The 21,462-nt window shown below is 54.4% G+C and overlaps 9 protein-coding genes across 9 annotated transcripts; 5 read left to right on the top strand and 4 right to left on the bottom strand.

Annotated features, from left to right (window-relative positions):
• The first annotated feature begins 2,616 nt into the window (after positions 1-2,616).
• Positions 2,617-5,421, top strand: VE01_07337 (uncharacterized protein). Its single transcript, XM_018276772.2, has 3 exons — positions 2,617-3,420; positions 3,510-4,541; positions 4,595-5,421. Exons 1-3 carry the CDS (start codon positions 3,288-3,290, stop codon positions 5,038-5,040), a joined length of 1,611 nt encoding a protein of 536 aa, XP_018128795.1. The 5' UTR covers positions 2,617-3,287; the 3' UTR covers positions 5,041-5,421.
• A 589-nt stretch (positions 5,422-6,010) lies between these two features.
• Positions 6,011-7,505, top strand: VE01_07336 (uncharacterized protein). Its single transcript, XM_059463875.1, has 3 exons — positions 6,011-6,105; positions 6,214-6,645; positions 6,711-7,505. Coding segments are annotated over exons 1-3 (906 nt in total). The 5' UTR covers positions 6,011-6,103; the 3' UTR covers positions 7,183-7,505.
• Positions 7,506-7,661: 156 nt separating this feature from the next.
• On the bottom strand, positions 7,662-9,409 carry VE01_07335 (uncharacterized protein; the record flags this gene model as incomplete). The annotated part of the gene is made up of 1 exon (XM_018276770.2): positions 7,662-9,409. Exon 1 carries the CDS (start codon positions 9,141-9,143, stop codon positions 7,662-7,664), a length of 1,482 nt encoding a protein of 493 aa, XP_018128797.1. The 5' UTR covers positions 9,144-9,409.
• Positions 9,410-9,824: 415 nt separating this feature from the next.
• On the top strand, positions 9,825-10,265 carry VE01_07334 (uncharacterized protein; the record flags this gene model as incomplete). Its single annotated transcript, XM_018276769.1, has 1 exon — positions 9,825-10,265. The coding sequence occupies one exon, from the start codon at positions 9,825-9,827 to the stop codon at positions 10,263-10,265; it is 441 nt and encodes a 146-aa protein (XP_018128796.1).
• Positions 10,266-10,419: 154 nt separating this feature from the next.
• Positions 10,420-11,276, bottom strand: VE01_07333 (uncharacterized protein; the record flags this gene model as incomplete). The annotated part of the gene is made up of 2 exons (XM_018276768.2): positions 10,730-11,276; positions 10,420-10,673 (listed from the first exon to the last, which is right to left on the bottom strand). The coding sequence occupies exons 1-2, from the start codon at positions 11,118-11,120 to the stop codon at positions 10,420-10,422; spliced, it is 645 nt and encodes a 214-aa protein (XP_018128799.1). The 5' UTR covers positions 11,121-11,276.
• A 2,741-nt stretch (positions 11,277-14,017) lies between these two features.
• Positions 14,018-15,643, top strand: VE01_07332 (uncharacterized protein; the record flags this gene model as incomplete). The annotated part of the gene is made up of 2 exons (XM_018276767.2): positions 14,018-14,907; positions 14,962-15,643. The coding sequence occupies 2 exons, from the start codon at positions 14,018-14,020 to the stop codon at positions 15,380-15,382; spliced, it is 1,311 nt and encodes a 436-aa protein (XP_018128798.1). The 3' UTR covers positions 15,383-15,643.
• Positions 15,644-17,325, top strand: VE01_07331 (uncharacterized protein). Its single transcript, XM_018276766.2, has one exon. It carries the CDS (start codon positions 16,047-16,049, stop codon positions 17,187-17,189), a length of 1,143 nt encoding a protein of 380 aa, XP_018128801.1. The 5' UTR covers positions 15,644-16,046; the 3' UTR covers positions 17,190-17,325.
• Positions 17,281-19,336, bottom strand: YOS9 (protein OS-9). Its single transcript, XM_018276765.2, has 2 exons — positions 19,175-19,336; positions 17,281-19,119 (listed from the first exon to the last, which is right to left on the bottom strand). The coding sequence occupies exons 1-2, from the start codon at positions 19,271-19,273 to the stop codon at positions 17,383-17,385; spliced, it is 1,836 nt and encodes a 611-aa protein (XP_018128800.1). The 5' UTR covers positions 19,274-19,336; the 3' UTR covers positions 17,281-17,382.
• Positions 19,337-19,686: 350 nt separating this feature from the next.
• Positions 19,687-21,337, bottom strand: RPT1 (protease subunit component). The gene is made up of 3 exons (XM_018276764.2): positions 21,134-21,337; positions 20,732-21,076; positions 19,687-20,676 (listed from the first exon to the last, which is right to left on the bottom strand). The coding sequence occupies exons 1-3, from the start codon at positions 21,226-21,228 to the stop codon at positions 19,797-19,799; spliced, it is 1,320 nt and encodes a 439-aa protein (XP_018128863.1). The 5' UTR covers positions 21,229-21,337; the 3' UTR covers positions 19,687-19,796.
• Between the last annotated feature and the right edge of the window lie 125 nt (positions 21,338-21,462).

The following is a 21,462-nucleotide window of genomic DNA, read 5'->3' as shown; positions in this document are numbered from 1 at the left end:
ACCGACGCACGGAACCTTTGACTGGCCTCGGTATGTAATTATAGGGAAGAGCGAGATCGAGCAGGATCGGAGGAAAGTGTCGCACGACCTCCTGGGAATAATTACCTGGCTTCACGGTATCACATGTGGTACAGGGAGGAGTGAGGGGAGGGGATGGATGGGAAGGTAGAGAAGAAGTGACAGAGGGAGGGCGTCCCGAGGCTCAGTGGGCAAAGACAATGTCAGAGCGCGCGGCAGGGTGTTTGACCAAACAATTATGCGGAATCTAAAAGTTGAGGAGTTGATAGTTTTGTGTTACTCACAACTTCACAAACAAATTGTTTATTGAGTCGGTTTTTTAGTAGCGGTGTTGGTGGTGGTTCGTAGCTTGTGTATATCCATTATCCAGACACAACGTCGTCACCCACCACCTGCCACGTGAGAAAAAGCACCCGTTCCTGAATTCGCGCGCCCGCCAATCGCGAAGTTGGCGGGGGATGTTAGTTCCGAGATAAGCTCAAGTACCAGGATGCTTGCGGCGATCTCACAAACACACACAAACACACAGACACACACGTCCTATAATGGGAAAGAAACCGAGAGAAGGGAGGGCTATAATACAGCACGCAGCAGCTATCTCATGATAATAACGAATTGACCGAGGGACGTTTCATGGCCACAAGGAGGAAAATAGACGTTACCTGCGTTCCTCCCTCGGCGTCTGTCTGCCTGGCTGCCTGTCCCTTGCACAACCAGCCAGCCAGTCAGCCAACCAACCCCTTGGCTTGAATGGGCGTTCGATGAAAGTCAGAGATCCCTTGCTTAGCAGGCCAGGTCGCACGGAAGACGCCCCAACCACCGCAGGTATTGGCGATGGATGTCGCGCGCCTGCCTGAGCTTTGGACAGTACAGTACGTACGTACGGTGCACTTCGGTTTTGCATACGCACGGATACACATGAAAGGTGTAACCTGCGCCTGCTAATGTTGCACGGGCAGATGATGCAGGTAGCCGTGTGTGTGTGGTGGTCGGTCGGTCGGTCGGTCGGGGGAGAGAGGTGAGATGACCGGGCGGGTAGGAAAGGGAGGTTGACACTCGACACCTCGTTCGATCGTCCTCACTGCTCACCACCCTCGTGACACTTTGCAGTCATTGAGAGCGGCGGCAACGGAGAGGAGGTGGTGGGAGAGTGAGACAAGATCGGACCAACATGGGCGCGCATGCATAGGCAAGCCACCATCACCACAGCTTACAGTTACAGCAGAGTTCAGTTCAGTTCAGTTCAGTTCGCCGATACTACCAAGAGCCAAGGACGGCGTGGGTGGTTCGGGGATCATCATCGCCTTTTCTTCGCGTGTCTTCCACAGGCCACGGAGAGTACTCTACGTACATATTGTTTAGTAGTCTACCTTATTCCAACCATGCTCCGACCGACATCCACCTCACGACATCCACACCTCACTCACATCCACACCTCACATCCACATCCCACCACCACCTACTCCACTGGAGGCACTCGTCTTGTCATCAACAACGTGGCTGTCCTAGTCTTACACACGGGATATGCTCCGTACAGTCTGTACCGTCGAGAATACCGGGTCACATACCCTTCCTGGGATCTCCGTCCTAGCCTCTAGCTCTAGTTCAGCCTATAATCGATAAGCATCTGAGACCCCTTCCTCCGCTACCCGAGCAGCTATGAGCCAATCAGACGACGTAGACAGGGGCAGAGGTGAAGGTAGGACACAAGTTTGGCACGCAACCGCCACTCCACTCTTACTACTACTGGACTAGTTTACGTTTCTTGGTATTACGCTTAGTTAGGTCAAGGTAGGATGTAGAGTAGGTAGGCTCACTACTCCGGTCTAGCTGGTCAAGGATCACCTGGATCAGGGCAATTGACCATCCGGCCCTCGCCCAATTCACGCGGGCCTATGCCCCACTTGGCTAATAAGTGTAGTAGTATGGTAGTATGTGTAGTATAGTAGTAGTTAGCTTAGCAGTAGTAGTGGTAGTAGACCACTTCGAACCCTGCCCACCGCGCGACTACGGCGCCGAAACATCCTCCACATCCATCCTCCACACGGGTTCGCGCACTGGTAAAAGAATGTGGTATTGTGGTATTGAAAGGGCATGTTAGGTACACTCGACCTAATCAACAGTGGCGATGCACGGAGGATTCTCGAGTAGGTAGGACTTGGCCGTACTTGGATTCCACTCTTACGCCGTGCGTTGCTCGTGTCTCCCCGATGGAGGTGATCCCATCCCCTTCACTCGTCATTACCACACTACCACCCTCCCTTCCCTCCACCACCCTCCCTTCCGCCTCCATTTTCTCGAACGCCATCCCGATCTCCTACCCCTGTCCCTTCCTACTCCGGACACACCTCCTTCCCACCCCTAACCATCTACACATACACACCCTGTCCCTCTCCCACCACCCATCCAACCACCACCCATATCCATACCACTACCCATTCATCCCTCCCTCCCATCCCTCCCACACCCCCATCCTCTCTTCCACCCACACCCTGTCCCCCTGCCCCCCGCCCCGCCCCGCCCTATATCCTCCACCCCCCGGTCACCTGGGCACCTGGGCGTTCTTTCTCTTCTCTCTAAACTCAACCGTACTCCGAGAAGAAGATACACTCACTCCTAGTTACTCCTAGTAAAAAAGGTACCACTACTACCACGACTAGGTACAGTACAACTACACTCCCTGTCTAGTCGCAACTCGCTCTATACCGAACTATGTACCACTACAACATCCACTACAAAAACTACCACCCATCCAACCCATCTAACCCACCTAGCCCACCCTAAACTCTGTCACTCTCACTACCTTCCTGCTTGTCTCTCTCTCTCCGTAGTAGTCTCCTACCTACCCTCCTCCTCCTCCTACCTTCACTTTAAACAATCTCGTGGTTCACGCACTCCACTACTTTATACTTACTTACTACCCTTCCTTCTCTTCTTTCGAACCCTTCCCTTTCTTCTACTTGAAAGTTTTCCAAAAGAAACTGTCCTTTCATCAAACAAAAAAGAAACAATCTATACCCAAAAAACTTAGAACAAACTGTTCCCGATCCTACATTCTGCGGCACACCACCTCCAGTCACTACAAATCAATTGACATCGCTACCAGACCAGCCCTGGGTTCCACGTTTTTGCGCCGCCGCGCCGCGCCTTAGCTTGGCTTACCACCACCCCCAACCGTCAAATTGCTGTGATCCCCCTCTGCAGCAATCCCCGACGAAATCGTCGTCGCATCTCGTGCTTGCATTTCTTCTCTCTCTCTCTCTGACACCATGAACGATATAACACCAACTGTTCTGCAACCGACGCCGGTTGCTACAATTGTAGACGTCCTCAACCCCACCAAGGAACAGCGAGACTCGGCTTATTACTCGGGCGCCAGTACGAATGGCGACGGCAGCAAACGTGAGGATTCACCCCCCGGGCCCCCCAGGCCGCTCACTCTGCGGGCCGACTTCTTCTTCACTCGACGCATGCTAATCAATTCTACACAGATAATTCAATAGCTGCGCCCCAGAACACTGGCTCCATTACCCCGTCGCCGTCGAACGGCTACCAATCTTCCACCGCCGATATGACACCGTCGCCTATTGCGACAACCGGGCATGCCCCCCAACCTCTGGCCTCCCCCGTGTCTGGAGGCATGTCCATCACGTCAATGGTGACTTCCCCGACGACACCTTCCAGCATGGACGAAAGCATGCTCGCCAAGCTCAACCCGGCCTACAATGCGCCTGGCCAGAGAGTGTCGACAACGTCGGTGGCCGACTCGAGGCGCGAGAGCGTAGACGGGCGCATAAACAGCGGCTTCGAGGGCATGAGACTCCAGGGCAATTCCCCCTACGCGAGCAACAACCAATCCACCACCTCCATACAGAGCAGCCTGCAGCAGCAGCGGAATCCGGGGCTGAGCGTGTCCAACTCGGACAGACTCTCGGCGCCGAGGTTCCCAAACGCATACCAACCCAACTCTCAACGGTATAATGTACGAACCGCGCCTACTATTACGGGCCCCGCCGCCAGTGCAGTTGCCAATGCGGCTGAGCCCACAAAGGGACAGCCATGGGCTTTCCCTGACGACACTGATCGTCGCATCTCCATGAACCCTTCGGAAATCGAGAGCCATGCGACGTCGTACCTCGAGTCCCGCCGCAGCAGCATTGCAGAGTCTATGGCTAGCAGCCAGTACACCACCGAATCCCGCCTACCGCACGGCCAACGGCGTCTGGAGGATGGCTATCCCCAAACCGAGTTCCCGCAGATGAACCGCGGCTCGTCTGAGTTCCACGGTGCCGCACACCACCACCACTCCCTGCAACATCGCCAGGTCGGCGATATCCGCGATGAGGAGGGCGGCTCGCCGGGCAGCACACAACCTTATAGTCGTACGCCTGAGCTTCGCAAGAGCCACAAGTTGGCGGAACGGAAGCGTAGGAACGAAATGAAGGAGCTGTACGATGAGTTACGGGAAATGCTACCGTCGGAACGCGGTAACAAGACAAGCAAGTGGGAGATCTTGAGCAAATGTAAGTTTACTTCCCTTCATTTGATGCGAAATAATCACTAACATACAATCTAGCTATCGCACAGCACAAGGCACAGGAAGACAGGTGCCAAAACCTAGAGCAACATTACCGTCAAATGCAGTCGGACAACGCGCGGAAAGAGTCGGAGCTGCAGAGGAGCAGAGACGAGGTCGCCGAGCTCCGCGCTGAAGTCCGCACAATGCGCCACGAATTCTCATTAATGAGAGGCGACATGGCGCAACCGCACGCCGTCCCAGTCAGCCAAGCGCCACCACCGGTCGACAACTACAGCAACGACCCCTACCGCGGACACCCCCGCCAAGAAGCCCGGCCTGAAGTCGGCCTTCCCCCTCTGCGGAGCCTAAACACACCTATACCCGCGCCCTTCCCGCAGCAGCAGCAGCAGCAGCAGCCCGGGGACTCCATGACGGGGGTGCAATACCACCAGGAGAGGCCTGCTACCAACGGATACGCACCTCCCTACCAGCCACGGGTCTGATTCCATCCACGCATATCATGACTGCATATTTTAGCTATTTATCTGTTCTAATATCGGCGCGGATGAAAAACGCGGATGACGGTCTTGTCTACGGACGGACTATACCCCGCCATCATAGCGAACGACTACGGCTACCGCAGCGAATGTGGCGCCCATCTCGACGACTTCAATCTATCAGCATATGTACTGCCCATCTCTTATGCCCGCCGCCGGGTATCTTTCTGTCGCTATAGGACTTGCCTCCTTTACCTCTTGTTCTAATCTATTGTATTTTTGGGCGGGGATTTTTTTTTATCGGCACATGCGCTCGCAAAAGTAGCTCATTGTTATCACATCGGTGTATTAGGTTTTGCCTCCTTTTTTTTTTGGTTTGGATCCGTGGGGGTGGTGGGAAGGGGGGAACGGGGTGGGGTGGGGTGGGAGAGACATGTAATTGTTATACCCTCGCATCTGTTTTGTTGACAGCTGCGATTTTTTTTGAGATGGTGGGAGAGAAGGGGGAGGGGGGTTGGCTTTGGATGGCATGGCATGGCTGATGATGGCTTGGGAATACCAGCTTGAGGGACCGCATGGGGTCTTGGGACAGTGTCGTTACCCCAGATGACCCTTGGATGGGTCGGGACTAAAGTAATGGGATATGTGCGATGACCTGGGGAGAGACGGGGTGGAGAGGCGGAGTGTAGAAGATAGAGATACTTTGAATGAAGTATCTAAACCAATCTACTGAATAATCAAGCTATGTTACTAGCCAAATACGTTTCAACTGAAAACCGAACTCCTATTCTTGATATAACTCGCCCAGTGACAGCTTTGTTAGGTAGTGGGAGAGTCTTGATTCAGCATACAAGGTTATTATGGGCACGTGACCTCTCCCTTTTCCTCCCGTCTCGGAGCGTGATATAATCCGCTAGCTCAAGCAATTTCTCAACACAGCCTAGCGCAAGGCCCGTCCGAACGAAAAGTTATCCCCCGAGCAAGAGACCATAATTTTCGAAACATTCCATCTATCCTTCATTCCACCACATCCATCTTCCCTCGAATCCACAAACCAATCTCCATCATCATGTAAGTCTCCCCTTGACGCGGAAGAGCGCCGTTGCAATTCTTCCCCCTTCTCCCGCGGAAATCATCCAATCCGCCGCCGTATCGGACGAATACTAACAATTTCAACAGGCATTTCATCAAGAGAGCCGCAGCCCGCGCCCTCGCCGCCCCAGCGAGCACCCTCCTCCGCGCCGCCCCGCGCACCTCCACCCCCCTCTCGATCCGCCAATCCGCATCCGTCATCTCGGCGTTCAAGCGCTACAACAGCAGCACCACCGCGTCGTCTGACGAGCCCATCTCCACCGATGCCTCTGAGCAGTCTTCCGTGAGCTCCGCTGTTGCGGCGGCGGCTGAGACTGGGGCGAGTGGCTTTGGAATGGATAGTGTGGATGGGACAAGACCGAACTCGAGGCCGCCGATGGATCTGCAGCCGACGAACTCGGTGTATGTGGGTAATCTGCTGTTTGAGGTTACGCCGCAGGATTTGGAGAGGGAGTTTGCCGCGTATGGCGAGATTGTGTCGAGTCGGATTGCGCAGGATCCCAGAGGTCTTAGCAAGGGGTACGTTTACCTCCCTTCCTCCTGGAGTATAAGAAATTGAGGAGCACAAAGCTAACGCACAGCAGATTCGGATACATCGAATTCAAAGACATCGAATCCGCCCGCAACGCCATCGACCAACGCAACCAAACCATCTTCGAAGGCCGCCGCCTCATCGTCAACTACATGGCCAAGACGCGCTCGACCGTCAAGCCCAAGAACCCCCCCTCCAAGACCCTCTTCATCGGCAACCTCGCCTTCGAGATGACCGATGCCGACCTGAACAAGCTGTTCCGCGACATCGCCAACGTCATCGATGTCCGTGTTGCTATTGATCGCCGTACCGGACAGCCGAGAGGATTCGCGCATGCGGATTTCACGGATGTGGAGTCTGCGGTTAAGGCGGCGGAGGCGTTGGAGGGGAAGGAGGTTTATAATAGGGCGTTGAGGTTGGATTACTCTATGACTACGAGGCAGAGTGGTGGTGGTGGACGCGGGGATCGTGCGCCGAGGGGGGGTGACAGAGGAGATAGGGGTGAGAGGGGAAGCAGCTTTTAAGTGCTGAGTGTGTGCTAGTAGGGGGGGTTTGTACAATATGTGTGTTTATTGTATGATGGGGTCACCTTGCAAGCGAGGAGGGCACGGCGCAGGTTGGCTTGAGTCACCAGGCGGGTTGCTCTACTCGGGGAGTCGTTTGTTATAGACGCTCTTTTTTGCTGAAAGGTTGTTGTAAGATATATATACGGGATGATGTGGAGAAAATGGGAAAAGGGGGAAGAAGGGAAAGGTGCATGTAAGGTATCAGAAAGGGAGGAGGGCGTTGTTAACAACCATTTGTTCCATATGTAATTTTTTTTGGATGTTCCAATTATAGAAACGAGTTGAAACTACACTTCTCTTCACTTTACTTCACCTAGTTCTGATTCGCTTTCAACTCTTTTTGACACATCGAATTGTGATATTAATCTCTCTATCCATCCATCACATAACCCCCATCCCATCCCATACATGATTCCTACACCCATCCCCCCCGTCCTCTAATAATACCCCCCACTCCCCGGAAACGCTCCAACCACAACCCTATCCGCCTCCCTCCCCCCGCTTCCCCCCTCCTCCTCAGAATCACTACTCCCCCCCTCCCCCTCCCCCCCTCCCTCCCCCCCAGGCGGTCCCCTCAACCTCCTCAACTCCTCCCCCCCCAACACAACCGGTTCCCAAGCCTTAACCGTATAAATCTCCCTCCCACTCGGCATCTCCCCCGTCAACGCCCCCGGATCGGGTATGTGCTGGGAGTTGACGGTGTCATTCTCCCTAACCCACTTCGTTTCCAGCGCAGCCAACACCCTAGCCTCCTCCGCCTTCCCCGCATCAGCGCCCCAGTCACCGGATTTTTCGACGCGCTTTTCCTCGCGTTTGGAGGAGATGCTGGATTTGAGACGGCTGAGTCCTAGACCGCTGCGTTTCTTCCCGCCGCTGGCGTCATCGGAGGAGGAGGAGGGGGGTGAGAGACCTAGCTCCGCCATACCCGCGCGGAGCCAGGCGATCGCTTCACCCGTCTTGCCGTCGAGATCACGGTCGATTCCTAAGAACCTACACGCCCTTGCCCTCCCCACGCGGCGCAGGTCATCCACATACCGCACCAGCCCCTCATCCACCTTCCCCGCCCCCACCCTCCCCAGCAATTTCCCCTCCGTCGCCTCGTTCCCTGCTAGCAAACTACTAGCCGTCTCCGCGTGCGCGGCGCCTGCTAAACACAGTCTCGCGAACAAGTGCGCGCGCACCTTCGGGATGGAGGGCGCGCGGATCATCCACTCTTTGTCGTTCTCGTTCCGCTCCTGCGCTAGGGCCGCGGGGTAGGGGTCATCTTTCAACACGGCCAGTAGCGTCGCCTCCGCGTGCGCGAGGGAGGAGAGGGCGCGGAGGGTGGGGGGGCTGATGTCCAAGGCGGGGGGTGTGAGGGGCGATGTTGTGCGTAAAGTATCGGCGCGCTGGGCGAGGTAGAGGTGGATTTGTGCGGATTGGAGGAGGTGTTTCGTTGCTTTCGTTATTAGAGTCGTGCGGACCTTGGGGGTGGGGGAGGCGGCGGTGGTGGTGTAGAGGGGGTGGAGGGCTGTGCGTGCGAGGAGGGTGTGTAGGTATGAGAGCGTGGCGAGGGTGAAGAAGACTTCGTACTCTAGGGAGCTCAGCTCCAGCCTCTTCGTTCCGGGTAAACTGCTCGTGAGTGTCGGGCGCCACGAGAAGCGGGGGGTGGATGTCAACACCACGTCGAGGCTTGGTGAAGGGGTGAGACCGGCGTCCAGGGCGAGGAGGGCGGGGTAGTAGGCTTCGAGTGTGTTGAGGAGGGAGGGGAGGTGAGAGGCGCGTTGGGGGGGGGGAAGGCGCTTGTGGTGTTTGAGAGAGGAGCGGAGGGGGGCGCGGAGGGTGGATGTGTGCTGGGGGAGGGAGGGGTGGGTGGGGGAGTCGAAGTGGGAGGGGAGACGGAGGGGGGAGGTGGTGGGGAGGGTGAAGGGGTAGGGCATTTTTTTGGGGAGGGGGGGGGTGGGTGTTGTGGTGTTGTGGTGATGAGGTAGGTTGGTCGGGTTATCGCCGCATGGCGGGGTAGTTGAGGGTTTCGAGATTGACGATGGAGCTTGGGAAGCTGTGGTCGTGTGGTGGGGTGTGAGATCTGAGGTGTAGAACTGTTCAAATGGCGTGTGGGGAAAGGATTGTGTAAATAAACCGAGAGATATTGGTTTCTGAAGTCGTTGGGACGAGGCACGAGGACGAGGCTGAGTGTTTGTCGTCGTGGATGTATGTCGTAGCTTGGCCCCTCCCGTCATACCCTTGGCATTGGGAGCTTGTAGCCGCAATTGAAACTTTCTCATCGGCCACCACCGACATATATTACGAGTAAGACATTTATCCCGTGATCCTAGGACAGGAAAGATATAAAATATAGAATATCAAGCATTGAGTTTGTAGTCATGGCCATTTAATATTATTATCAGTCTCACCCAGTAAACCTACGTCAAAATAACCTGTCCCCTCTGACCCTCAAAACTACGTCACAGCTCGCCCAGTATCAAATCCCCAGCCAACCACCACAATGCCTCCCAATCCATCCCATATCAACTCCTTAGGTATTGCCTCCTCTCAAACACTCCTCCAGCGCCAATCCCGCGCACCACCACCACCACCACAATCAACCCTTCAATCCCACCATGACAACCTCCCAACAAACCACCTACCTCAACGCCATCCACGGCACCTCCACCACCCTAACCCCCACCACCAACGCCAACCAACCCGGCACAAGCGCCAACACCATGGGCTCCACCACCGCCTCAGGCCATGGCTCACACCCGCACGACCACCCCCGCAACGGGGCCCCCATCCTACCCACGCGCGGCATCGGACCACCCCAGGCCGAGCTCGAGGGGGAGCAGATGGCGGATCCGGGGGAGGGGGCGGTGATGGACGCGCAGCTGGGGAAGAAGAGCGCGGGGTGGGGGGAGGAAGATTCGTTGACGAGGGAGATGGAGAGGAAGAAGAGGGAGCAGGAGGGGGAGAGGGGGAGGTGGGGGGAGGAGAGGAGGTGGGGGAGGGATGTTGATGGTGGGGGGGAGGCGAGGGGGGTGGATGAGGATACGGGCGCGGTGTAGGATTCACTCTCACAGAGTCGGAAATTGGAGAGGTTTTTTGTGCTGATGAAATCTCTGTTGGTGTTTGTGCCTCTTCAAATCCAGGTTCGCCGTGACGCCTTCGCTATGCAAGTTGTGTGTGTGTGGTGTTGTGTGTTTCCATCCCGAATGATCCCTAAGAAAAAACCATCCCTTCCATATCCTGATCGCCATCCCCCACCGAACTGAGTTCCGACGACTGCCTCCGTGACGTATCCTCAGAGCTGACAGTCTGTTTCGCCGCGTTCCTATGCAGTATATCCGCCCACTCCTTCAAACTCGTGATATCCCCCCCCTCCACCGGAATCGCCCTCGGTTCCGCCTCGTGCCCGATAATCGTTCCCGTATACCTGCTCTCCTCATCACCCTTATCGTGTTTCTTCTTCAGTGCTGTAGACAGTCAGTATCCCCCATCACCTGCGCGCCACAATAGCAAGTAGACCTACCCATCAAATAATCCCCCCCCCCCTCCTCCCCCCCCTCCAACGCCACCCTCCTAATCTCCCTATTCGCCTCCCCCCTCGCCCACTCCACAAACACCTCCACGCCCCTCACATCTTCCTCCCCATCAAACACCTGATCCTCCCACACCTTCTCTGGCACAATCGCCGCGCAATCCTGCATCGCGAGCCGCACATCCGCGATCGAGATCCCCAGCTCCGTCGGGTCGGCTGCGGCGTGGTTCGCCGTCGATGTCGCGAGGAGGTGCATGTAGCGTCCGGCGATGTCGGTGAGGGCGTCGAGGACGGAGGGTTTCGTGGAGTGGTAGCCGGCGGCGCGTAGGATGTGGAGGACGCAGGGGCGGAGGAGCGCGTGGTGGATTGCGTGGGATGACATGGTGGGTGGGTGTGTCTGTGTATGTGTGGGTGTGGATGGACGGGACCGGTTTGGGCGTTGCTCACGGTTGAAGTGGTATTGTCGTTTTCATGGCGGAGAATGGTGGGTTGCTGGTGAGTGGTAAGGCGCGGAGTGAAGCTTGGGTGGATTGTAGATTGGTGAGTTTATCGCAGGGCAGTTGCGGATTGCGGAATATCGTTTAGCCGAGGGCTCTGTTTGATGTGGGGTGGAAGTCACATGCTCCTTACTTCACTCAGTAATAAGGCTACTTCACTTAGTAACTCATGAAAGCTCTCTGTGTGTGCTCCTTCCTACTCACAAACAAAACAAAGCCTCTATGAATTGAATTAGTAATTCATTGAGGCTTTGTTTTCTTTGTGATACTGTGCTCCTTCCTACTTACTCAGTAACGCATGAAGGATATGTTTTGTTGGCATATTGTGCTCCTTCCTACTTCACTCGATAACTTATCCGGGCTTTCCTTTGTAAGCATAGTGTGGTGAACATCGTCAGTGATAGTTTCAGTTTTATTTTGATTGCCCCGATTAAGCTTAGAATATCTATGGATTTGCACGCAAGTTCTTATCTACCAGAGTAGCATCTGCGTGTCTGAGAACCCTAACCAAACCTGGCGGTGAAGCATTTTATTCTTCAACCTCAAACGCTGTGCTGTACAGCGCACAGGACAGGATGTCAGGGCAGAGCTGCTGGAGGCACCGCCATCGGACACTTCCGCCAGCTCACAAACGCATAACCATAATTATCCTCAGATCAGATACTTCAGCACCTCACAAACGCCCAGCCATAATTATCCTCGGATATATACTCAGGAGAGGCCGCGTATTTATCCCCATAGCCAAGAGAGTCTAAAATAACTTATCCAGATGTGATACTCGTACATACAACCCCGTACAACTTCTGTGGAGGTGCCGTTCGTTATGCATGCGAAAGTCGCTGCAAATCCACTTCGTTACATGCGCCCATCCCACACCAGGGCGACCCCTTTCGACATTGCTACTACGGCATAACCGAGTTCACCACCAGCACACGCACATTTCTCAATCATCGCATCCGCATTTCCCACGTGGAAGAAACTCCCCATCGCAAAGACCATACCGTCGGGTCCCAATGATCCCCATCTCATCTCCTTTTAACCAAACCAGGCAAGGTGGAAGAAAATAATCCTAGTTTTTTTCAACGTCCCAAGAGTCTGTTCGGAAATTGACAATGTTATAGGACCCATAGCTCCCCAGTAGAGAGGGCCACGGCGGAGGCGAGAGCCGAGGGGATCTACCTTGCAAGCGTACGGCAGGCTGCCAGCGTGTGGGTGGATGTGGGAGTGTGGGAAAGTCAAATGCTGATCGACCCGCCCGGGCTGTTCCGCTTTGAGCTCCCCGACGACTCGACTTTCCCCCACGGAAATGGGAGGTGGGGACGGTGGAGGGAGGAAAGACCAGATGAAGAAGGGGGTTGAGACATTGAAGCGGGCGATGGGGGTGGTGAGGAAAGGAGGTGAGATGGGATGATGGGATAGGATGCAGTAACCCGATGATCGGTGTGATCGGTGTTCGCACGTACTGTACAGTCCGGTGTGCGGAGTACTGTAACAATGGCTGATGGCTGATATTGACATACCGTCACATTTCATCATATGACGAACTGGAGGCAATATTTGCAAGGTCTGTAGCAGGGCCTGGATTCCCATACACAACCCATACAACAACCCACACAACACTTATGGGATGTGTGTGTTCATAATTGTGTCACGCGACAAGGCAACAAAGAAAAGAGTTCACTAACTGCGGTTTAGTATGGTGCTACTAAACCACTACTCCTCGATGTCTCCACGACTAACGTTACAGTATTGCTGTATGTATACACTGTGTATCGCATCCACGATTTCTATCGCCCGGTTGACTCACTGCTTGGCGCTCGCATTATGAGGAGAAGGAGGCGTGTAGTGTAGCACAGCCCCTTCCAAAAGCAATCGAGAGGGTGGAGTTGGGGTGAGATTTCATCCATAGAGAATCCATAGAGGGTGCATAGCTAACATTTAACGAGCCTGGGCACTCGTGATGGTGTGGTTCGTGTATGGTGGGTTTTATGGGAGGGGGCGAGTGATGGTGGATGGATGGTGGGTAATGGGTAATGCTAGGTGATAGTCGCGGCAGGGACCCGCTTGGGCTCTATCTGTTTATATGGGTCGATCATTGGTAAGTTACCGGTCGGTCGTAAATGTGATCGACTCCGTAGCTACATGTGAGCATACATGTGAGCATACATGTGCTAACATACATATTATGGATATTATGGTACTATTCATCCTCACAAATCACAAATAACTCTAGACTCCCTGCATGGAGTACGAATGAATACATACCGAGTCTAGTACACCCTCTTTTTGTGCACAGAGCATAGCCGCCGCCTCCCTCCTCCCTCCCTGCTCCCTCCCTCTCCCTGCTCCTATAATAAACCCGTCTGCGCCATCCTTTCTCCCCTCCCAGCTTCACTCCTAGATCATAGAAAGTAAACCTATACCACATCACATCACATCACTTCGCATACATCACAAACACATCACCATCATAACGTTCATCGCTACTTATTAGGAGTCTGTCGCGAATAGTGAAAACTGTTGTTACAAACTCTTGACCATCCAGCCTTTGAACTGTCCTGTCCTGTGTGTGCTCGTGACCTTCGGACCTTCTTGCCATAGCCCCAAACCCGATTGCCGTGGCGATTCCACAACGGGAAGACTAGCATCATCATATCGACCACCACTCGGATCAACCCCTCATTCTTCAATCCTCAAATGTACGTGTTCCCCCCCCCGTTTCCCCACACTTCCCTTCCCTTCCTACCAAACCTCACAGACAGGATTCGGATATTAACATATTATGATTCCCAGGGGAAGAGATAACGACTCGATCCAGGTATCGCAGCGCTCCAACGCTCTCGCCTTCGGGCCGCGCCATGTCTTCTCAGCCTCGTCGCCCTACCGAGCCTCGTCCGTAAACCTCAAGTTCCGCGCCCATGCCTCCGTTCTCGCACAGGTCGACGGCAACGGGCCCGCACGACCGCGCGGCCTCGTCGGCCCGCCCATAGGCGTCCTAGGCGTTGATGGAGGAGGAGCCCTGCTGGGAAAGAGACAGAACATCAGATCCCTCATACCGCCGGAGATGAACATGTCGGCTCGGCGTGCGCGGGTAGACGGCGTCAATGTGGTGATTAGGCAGAAGCGCAGGCAGTCGTCGGCGTCGGTGAGGTCGGTTGCTTCGTCAATCCGCTCGCGGAGGAGGATGCAGGGTCCGAAACCGACGCTGCTGAACCTCCCGACCGAGGTGCTGGGTGTTATATTCAAGGACTTTGAGCAGAAGGAGCTGCGCGATGTCATGCTGGTTCATTCGGCTCTGACGGAGGCTGCGGCGAACTTGATGTACCACACCCCACTTTTCGCATCGACCTACCGCTTTGCGCAGTTTGCGTACACGGTTAGCCACCATAAACACTATGGTGATAGGGTGAGGGTGCTGGATGTTAGCGGGTTTGCGCAGGTTGCGCAGTTTGAGAGACAGCCTGAGGCGGGGTGGAGGGAGTGGAAGTTTAGGAACCATGATCTTTATCAGGGGAGATCGAGACTGCATGTGCCGGAGAGGAGACCGACGAGGAGGCGGATGACACACAGGAAGCATCCTCAGCCGAACCCGTTCCTTGAGGCTTGGGCACTCTCCCGCGATATCCCACTCGGTGGATTATGCCACGCCATTCAATCATGCCAGTACCTCAAGTAAGTTGACACACTCCTTACCAATAAACTCGAGCAAGAGACTAACAGCAACAGCACCATCAACATCTCCCGCATCCAACTCGCCGAGGACTTCCTCGTCGTCGACGACAAGTACCCGCCCTCCGCATGGACAGACACAATCTACGTCTCCGACCTCCCCAAATCCTGGTCCTGGAACTCCCAAGAGCTCCGCCCCATCTACAACATCTACATCATCGACCAGCTACGCAAGCTCAAGCACCTCGAGACCGTCATCGCCAACAACGGCGTATTCCTGAGCACCCTCATGATCCAGGAGCTAGTCGACGGCGCGCACCCGAGCCTCAAGTACGTTGACTTCGAGCACTCCGGTATGGCTCGCGCGAAGCCCTGGGCGATCAAGGGGACGAGAGAGGAGGTGGTGAAGGTTATTAGGGATATGGAGAAGACGACGCCGCGGAGCCCAGATCCGAGGAGGACCTATTTGGCTCTTTAAAGTACGAGTCTGAGCAGTTTTTTTGGCGAGCATTTGAGGTTCTCGGTCAGGTGTTTTTCGGCCGGGACAGGGAAATTGGGTTGGGTTTGATTTAGCGGGTGTTTATCTACGTGGAAGGGACGGACTGGCGAAATGGTTGGATAAATCCTCACTCAAATTGAGCTCTCTCTGGATTAGGAGAGCGAGAGACCTTATATTATCTTAGTTAATTATTAGCTACAATGCAACGCGCCCCGTGGGCAGCATTTTTTGAAAGCAGATTTGAAAGAGTTAGAAATGCGAAACTATGTGTGTCCATGAGAAGCTAAGCAGCTTATTCGATGATTTGGAAGAACATTGAGTATAGGCAGGAGCTCAAAAGGCGACAGCTGTCACGTGCGAAATCACGTGTTGGCGGTTCAGAGAGTTTGAAATCCTTATGTAACCGCTTAGTCCCCATCCCAAGGCTGATTCATCATCGCAAATCAAGCTCGGTACCCCACATTACCTGTCCGGCCGCCCCCACCACCTCCGAATACACTGATTCCAGTCTTGTAGTAATGCTGAGATAATATGTTTGAAAGAGCCCTATAAGAGTATAGTATCTTTTCGAACTTTCTCTCTCATTCTCGTTTTTCCCTAGCTCTCCCTCTCTCTCTGGTATTTAAACTCCCATTCAATCCCGATGAAGCTGTTCTTGTTCATTTTCACAACCGCAATCGCAATCATCTCAATCGCATTCAGTGATACTATACTCGCCCGCATCGGTCCATTGACAGACCTTCTACACAGAAACCACAACAACCAAACAACCGTCACCACGTCGTCCTCAAACTCCCAAACTACAGGCTCTACCTCCTTTGAGGGCCTCCCAGTCATTCCTCCTACTGAAATATACGGCGAGCCAAAAGCAGAAGCCATGTCCGTCCCCCGCGCAATCCGCAAAGCCTTCCTGGCTATCCAGCAATCCGAGGGTGTAGGCGCCAAAGTGCGCCGCTCAATCGGCACCCCTCAACTGCGCAACTTCAGCCCCTTCCTCATGCTAGACCACTTCACCAGCTCCCCCGGCTCCGGCTTCCCCGACCACCCCCACAGAGGCCAGGAAACAATCACCTACCTCCTCTCCGGCGCCGTCGACCACGAAGACTTCGCCGGCAACAAAGGCACCATCGAGGCGGGGGACCTGCAATTCATGACCGCCGGCCGCGGCATAATGCACGCCGAGATGCCGCGCGAGCTCTCTGACGGCTCCCCCGTGGTCGGAATGCAGCTCTGGGTCGACTTGCCCGAGAAACTGAAGATGTGCGAGCCGCGGTATCGCGATCTGAGGGCCAGCGAGATTCCGCAGGTCAAGACGGATGATGGGAAGGTCAATATTAAGGTCATCTCTGGGCAGAGCCATGGCGTCGATTCGGTGAAGGAGTTGGCTTATACGCCGGTTTGGATTTTCGATATTGAGGTCCAGCCGGGTGGAAAGATTACGCAGCCGATTCCGGCGGGTTGGAACGCGTTCGCTTATACGCTCGCGGGCACGACTAGCTTTGGTAGCGGCGAGGAGAAGACGGAAGTCGGACAGTTTCACAATGTTGTCTTTGAGCAGGCTGGTGATACCGTCACAGCTGCTGTAGCGGCAGATGCCACGGAGCCAGGACACTTCTACCTCGTCGCCGGTCTACCACTCGATCAGAAGGTCGTGCAGTACGGACCATTCGTGTTGAACAGCCAGGAGCAGGTGTACAACGCGCTTAGGGATTATCAGAATCACCAGAATGGGTTTGAGCGCGCTAAGGGATGGCAGAGCGAGATTGGGAAGAGGATGATGCAATAGGGCAGGCAATCTTCGGAATGGAATGGGGGTTATGGCGTTAGAGATTGGCATGGGTGGAGTTAACATAGGGAAATTTGTATTTTAGACACAGCTTCAGACTTGAATTGGAATTCATGATATCATATTTATACACTGCTACTCTTATTTCCCCTTGTGAAACGTAGGCTTAGTCCCCTTATGCGTAGTAGAAGGGCTACAGCTCATCTTTATAGTATACCTCCTCACTCCCCTCCTCCTCCTTCTGACCACCTTTCTGCTGCCGCTCAGCCTTACCCTCCTTCCCCGTTTTCTTCTCCGTCCCTGTCTTCTTCTCCGTCCCTGCTTTCTTCTCCGTCCCTGTCTTCTTCTCCGCCCCTGTTTTCTTCTCCTCCTTCCCCACCTTCGCCCCCATCTCCCCCGTCCTATCCTCCACCTTCTGCCCAAACAACAACTCCTCCACATCCTCCCACGCCCACTCCTTCCCCCCCTCCTCCTTCCCCTTCGCATCAATCACCCCCCTAACCTCCCTCCCCACCACCCCCTCCCCCTCCACCAACGCAAGCGTCCACTCATTCTCCCCCGCCGCACTCCTCAGCGTCTCCGCCAACCCCTCCACAACACTCGCCGACATCCCCAATTTCTTCAGATCCTCATCATTCATAATATGATACCCGTCGTTCTGCCCCAATCCATGCGCCAGGATCTCAATCGTCACAACCCCGTCGGATTCGAGGCGCGCATTGAGAGAAGCTGCTAACTTCGCGGAGTCGGGAGCGCTGGGAGGCGCTTTTGCTGCGGCGTTTTCGCCCTTGGGGGTTAGTTTTGTGTCGGACTTGGCGATCATGATGGGTTTCTTGGTGTTGGCGCGCGTATTCGCGGCCCAGAATGATGGTGGTTGGAGAAGTGGCGGGTCGGAGGCGGGGAAGTACTCTCCGCCGCCTACTACTGTGCCGCCGATGATCAGGGGTTTATCTTTCGCCCTTTCCTTCGCGAGGCTCTTCAGGATATCCGCTGCATTCTTGCTAGTCTCTGCCGCTGCTTCACCGCTGGCGGCAGGCTCTTGAGGCGCGGAATCAGTGGAGGAGGACCCGATGGTGCCCTCCTCGTCCTCCTCGCCGATGATGGGCTTACACAATATCTCCAGCGTCTCAGCTTGGGGCTGGGGTTGAAAAGCAACGTCCTTGCAGAGGCGAGGCGTGTGCACAACCATCAGATACGAACACGTCGTCACCTCTTTGATCCAAGCGACCCGATCAACTCCGGTAGCTAGGCAATGGTACTGGATCTCGATCTCTCTAGGGCGCATGGTGAGGTCACAGAGGGTGCCACTCTTCATTTTCTGGGCCAGGTAGCGATTATCCCCATTATCCTGCAGGATACCCTTTATCTCGTCATCCTCGTAGTACTCCGAATCCTCCTCCTGCGATCCTCTCAGCTCGAGATCACTCCCGCCCCCCGTCTTCTCGCTGGACCCGTCATCATAGAACTTCCCATGCGTCTTTGAATCCTGTCCCGGAACCTTCTTCGCGCGTCCGAGGACGAATTGTGGCGTCCTCGGGTCTCGAACAGGTGGGAATTGCGGACGGCCCGGCTGGGGCGGCGCGGCGTGGAATTGGGTGATAGAGTCGTTGTAGCAGAACTTGTAGGACCACCAGCCAGACGTGTAGTAGAGGCACGATTTGCCCAGCGGGGCGAGAAGCTCCCAGCCGTGGGTGTTGGCGCGCGAGAGTTCTAGGGCGAGAGAGGCTTTGTGGAGGGCTTCGCTGGTGAGGTTGCGCTCTTCCGTCGGAGGGCGCGGGATCGAGCAGAGGTGTGGTGTGGAGTGTAGGAGGAGGCGGGTGTATTCGAGAGGGATGGCGGAGGGTTCGGCGCCATTTGATGGCTTGGGAGGTTCGAGGAGATCTGCTGCTTCGGAGGAGGAGATGGGGGAGGGGGAGAAGACTATGCTGTACTATGGGGACTTTTAGTATTTAGCTATGCGCGGATGGTTGATGTATCATTCATACCTGTGGGAATGCATCGATGTCATCGTGGATGCTGAAGACAGTTTGACTAGCTGATGCCAGTCCAACTGCAGCAATCAGTGCTGCCAAATCTCGCCGCATCGTGCCAGATACTGGCTTTCTATATGAAGCTTGTTGGGCCTTGTGAGCTTGATGACGACCAAGGGTCTCTATCAAGGTGGCATCTACAGCGGCTCGGGTAAATATTCAGCCGGTCAAGGGCCTCGTTGGGGTCTTTCTGGGCGAGTTCTAGTATTCGGACACCAGTGTCTAGAACTCACTATCTTAGTGACTGACACTCCTGTCCGAATTCTGGAACTCCGAATACTAGAACTCACTATTCTAGTGACTGACACCGGTATCCGAATACTGGAACTCCAAATACTAGAACTCACTATTTTAGTGACTGACACCGGTGTCCGAATCCTGGAACTCCTTCGTGGCACCATATTGAAGTCATGATAACGAAAGAAAACACAATCTAAAGGGTCAATCACAATATCGAAGAAGCCATTGAAAGATGTGAGTTTAAGTTCTGCAATCAGAAAAGGTCGAATTCCTAGTCCCCCTACGCCATGATATAGTACACCTTGCTGTTTGCCAAAGCCATTACCGTAAATCTAATCTAGTTGTACTGCATGTACGTCGCCGTAGAGTTGAACTTGAGATTGCCCTTAATGACCTTATCCACCGCGCTCAAGAAGTCCTTCTCCGTCGCAACCTTCCTGCGTGCGCGGATAGCGAACATACCAGCTTCTGTGCAGACGGACCTCAGCTCGGCACCTGTCGAGTTGGGGCAGAGACGAGAGATCAGCTCCCAACGGATATCGCGGTCCACCGACATGCTCTTGGCGTGAATGCGGAGAATGTTGGCACGGCCCTCAAGATCAGGAAGGGAGAACTCGATCTTCCTGTCAATACGTCCCGGTCTCATCAAGGCCGGATCAAGAGTGGATGGCCTGTTGGTGGCGAACATGACCTTGATGTTTCCTCTCGCATCGAAACCGTCCAGTTGTGTGATTAGCTCCAGCATAGTTCTCTGGACTTCGTTGTCACCTCCTGCACCATCATCGAATCTAGCACCTCCAATGGCGTCGATTTCGTCGAAGAAGATGATACACGCCTTCTTGGTACGGGCCATCTCGAATAGCTCTCTGACCATCCTCGCTCCTTCTCCGACATACTTCTGAACCAACTCTGAGCCAATAACACGGATAAACGTCGCATCTGTCCTGTTCGCCACGGCTCTGGCGCAGAGTGTCTTTCCGGTACCAGGGGGGCCGTAAAGTAATGCTCCCTTTGGCGGGTCGATTCCGAGGTTGACGAATCGTTCAGGTGAGAGTAATGGCATCTCCACGACTTCTCTTAGCTTCTCCACCTGCTCCTTGCATCCACCGACATCTCCGTAGGTAACATCCGGCTTCTCCTCCACTGTCATCATCGTCACACTCGCATCGATTTTCGGTGGCAAAGGAAGGAGGATCTGGTACTTGTTGCGGTCGACACTGTAGATACAAATTAGCCATAGTCACAGACAGAACAGCTCAGATAAACACTTACCCAACTCGCATGCCCTCCTCGATATCCGTAGGCGAAACGCGCTCGCCGAGCTGCACGACGAACTTCGCTATTTGCTTGACGTTGATGACATATTTGCTCTTCTCAGAGTTCTTCTCATCCTGGATAATCTTCGTGCACCTGGCTACTTGTAAAGGCTGCTCCTCCGACATTCGTTGCCTATCGGCGGCGACATCCCAGAGATGCGGTGGCGCAAGACCGGTATCTGATTCCTTGACGCCGATCTTGTCGTTGACGCTCGTCTGCTTCTCTTTGATTTGCTTCTCTAGCTTCTTTAACGCTGATGCGTACGGCGCAGCACCATACGTTTTTAAAACTTGGATATCCCTAAACACTAGATGTTAGGATGGTAATGCCAGTTGGATTGATCAGTTCTGCACGTACTCATCAGATAAAGGTGTGATCTTCTTCTCTTCGACCTCATCATCCGCGAACTCCTTCTTGTACTTTTCCCAGTCCGCACCTTTGGCAGTAGGCATGGTGAATTGGAATACGACGAGGTGATATGGAAGTGTAGAGGATCTGGGCCGGTCTTAAAAGTGGTGGTTGATGTGTGATGTTTGGTAGGGGCCGCGATGTTTCCAGGCGACGCCAGGTTGACGAGGCTCGCGAAGCTCACTCACCCAACTACCCTGCTCATGTAAGCGGCAGCTATCTAAATGTGGGTTAGCGCGGGCTACGGCGAACTTTTGGAAAACGCGACCGATTACTAG

This window comes from Pseudogymnoascus verrucosus (genome assembly GCF_001662655.1).
Source record: "Pseudogymnoascus verrucosus strain UAMH 10579 unplaced genomic scaffold scaffold_33, whole genome shotgun sequence".
NCBI classification, from domain to species: Eukaryota; Fungi; Ascomycota; class Leotiomycetes; order Thelebolales; family Thelebolaceae; genus Pseudogymnoascus; species Pseudogymnoascus verrucosus.
Note: the sequence above shows the minus strand (reverse complement) of the source record. Positions and strands in the feature narration are given on the sequence as shown.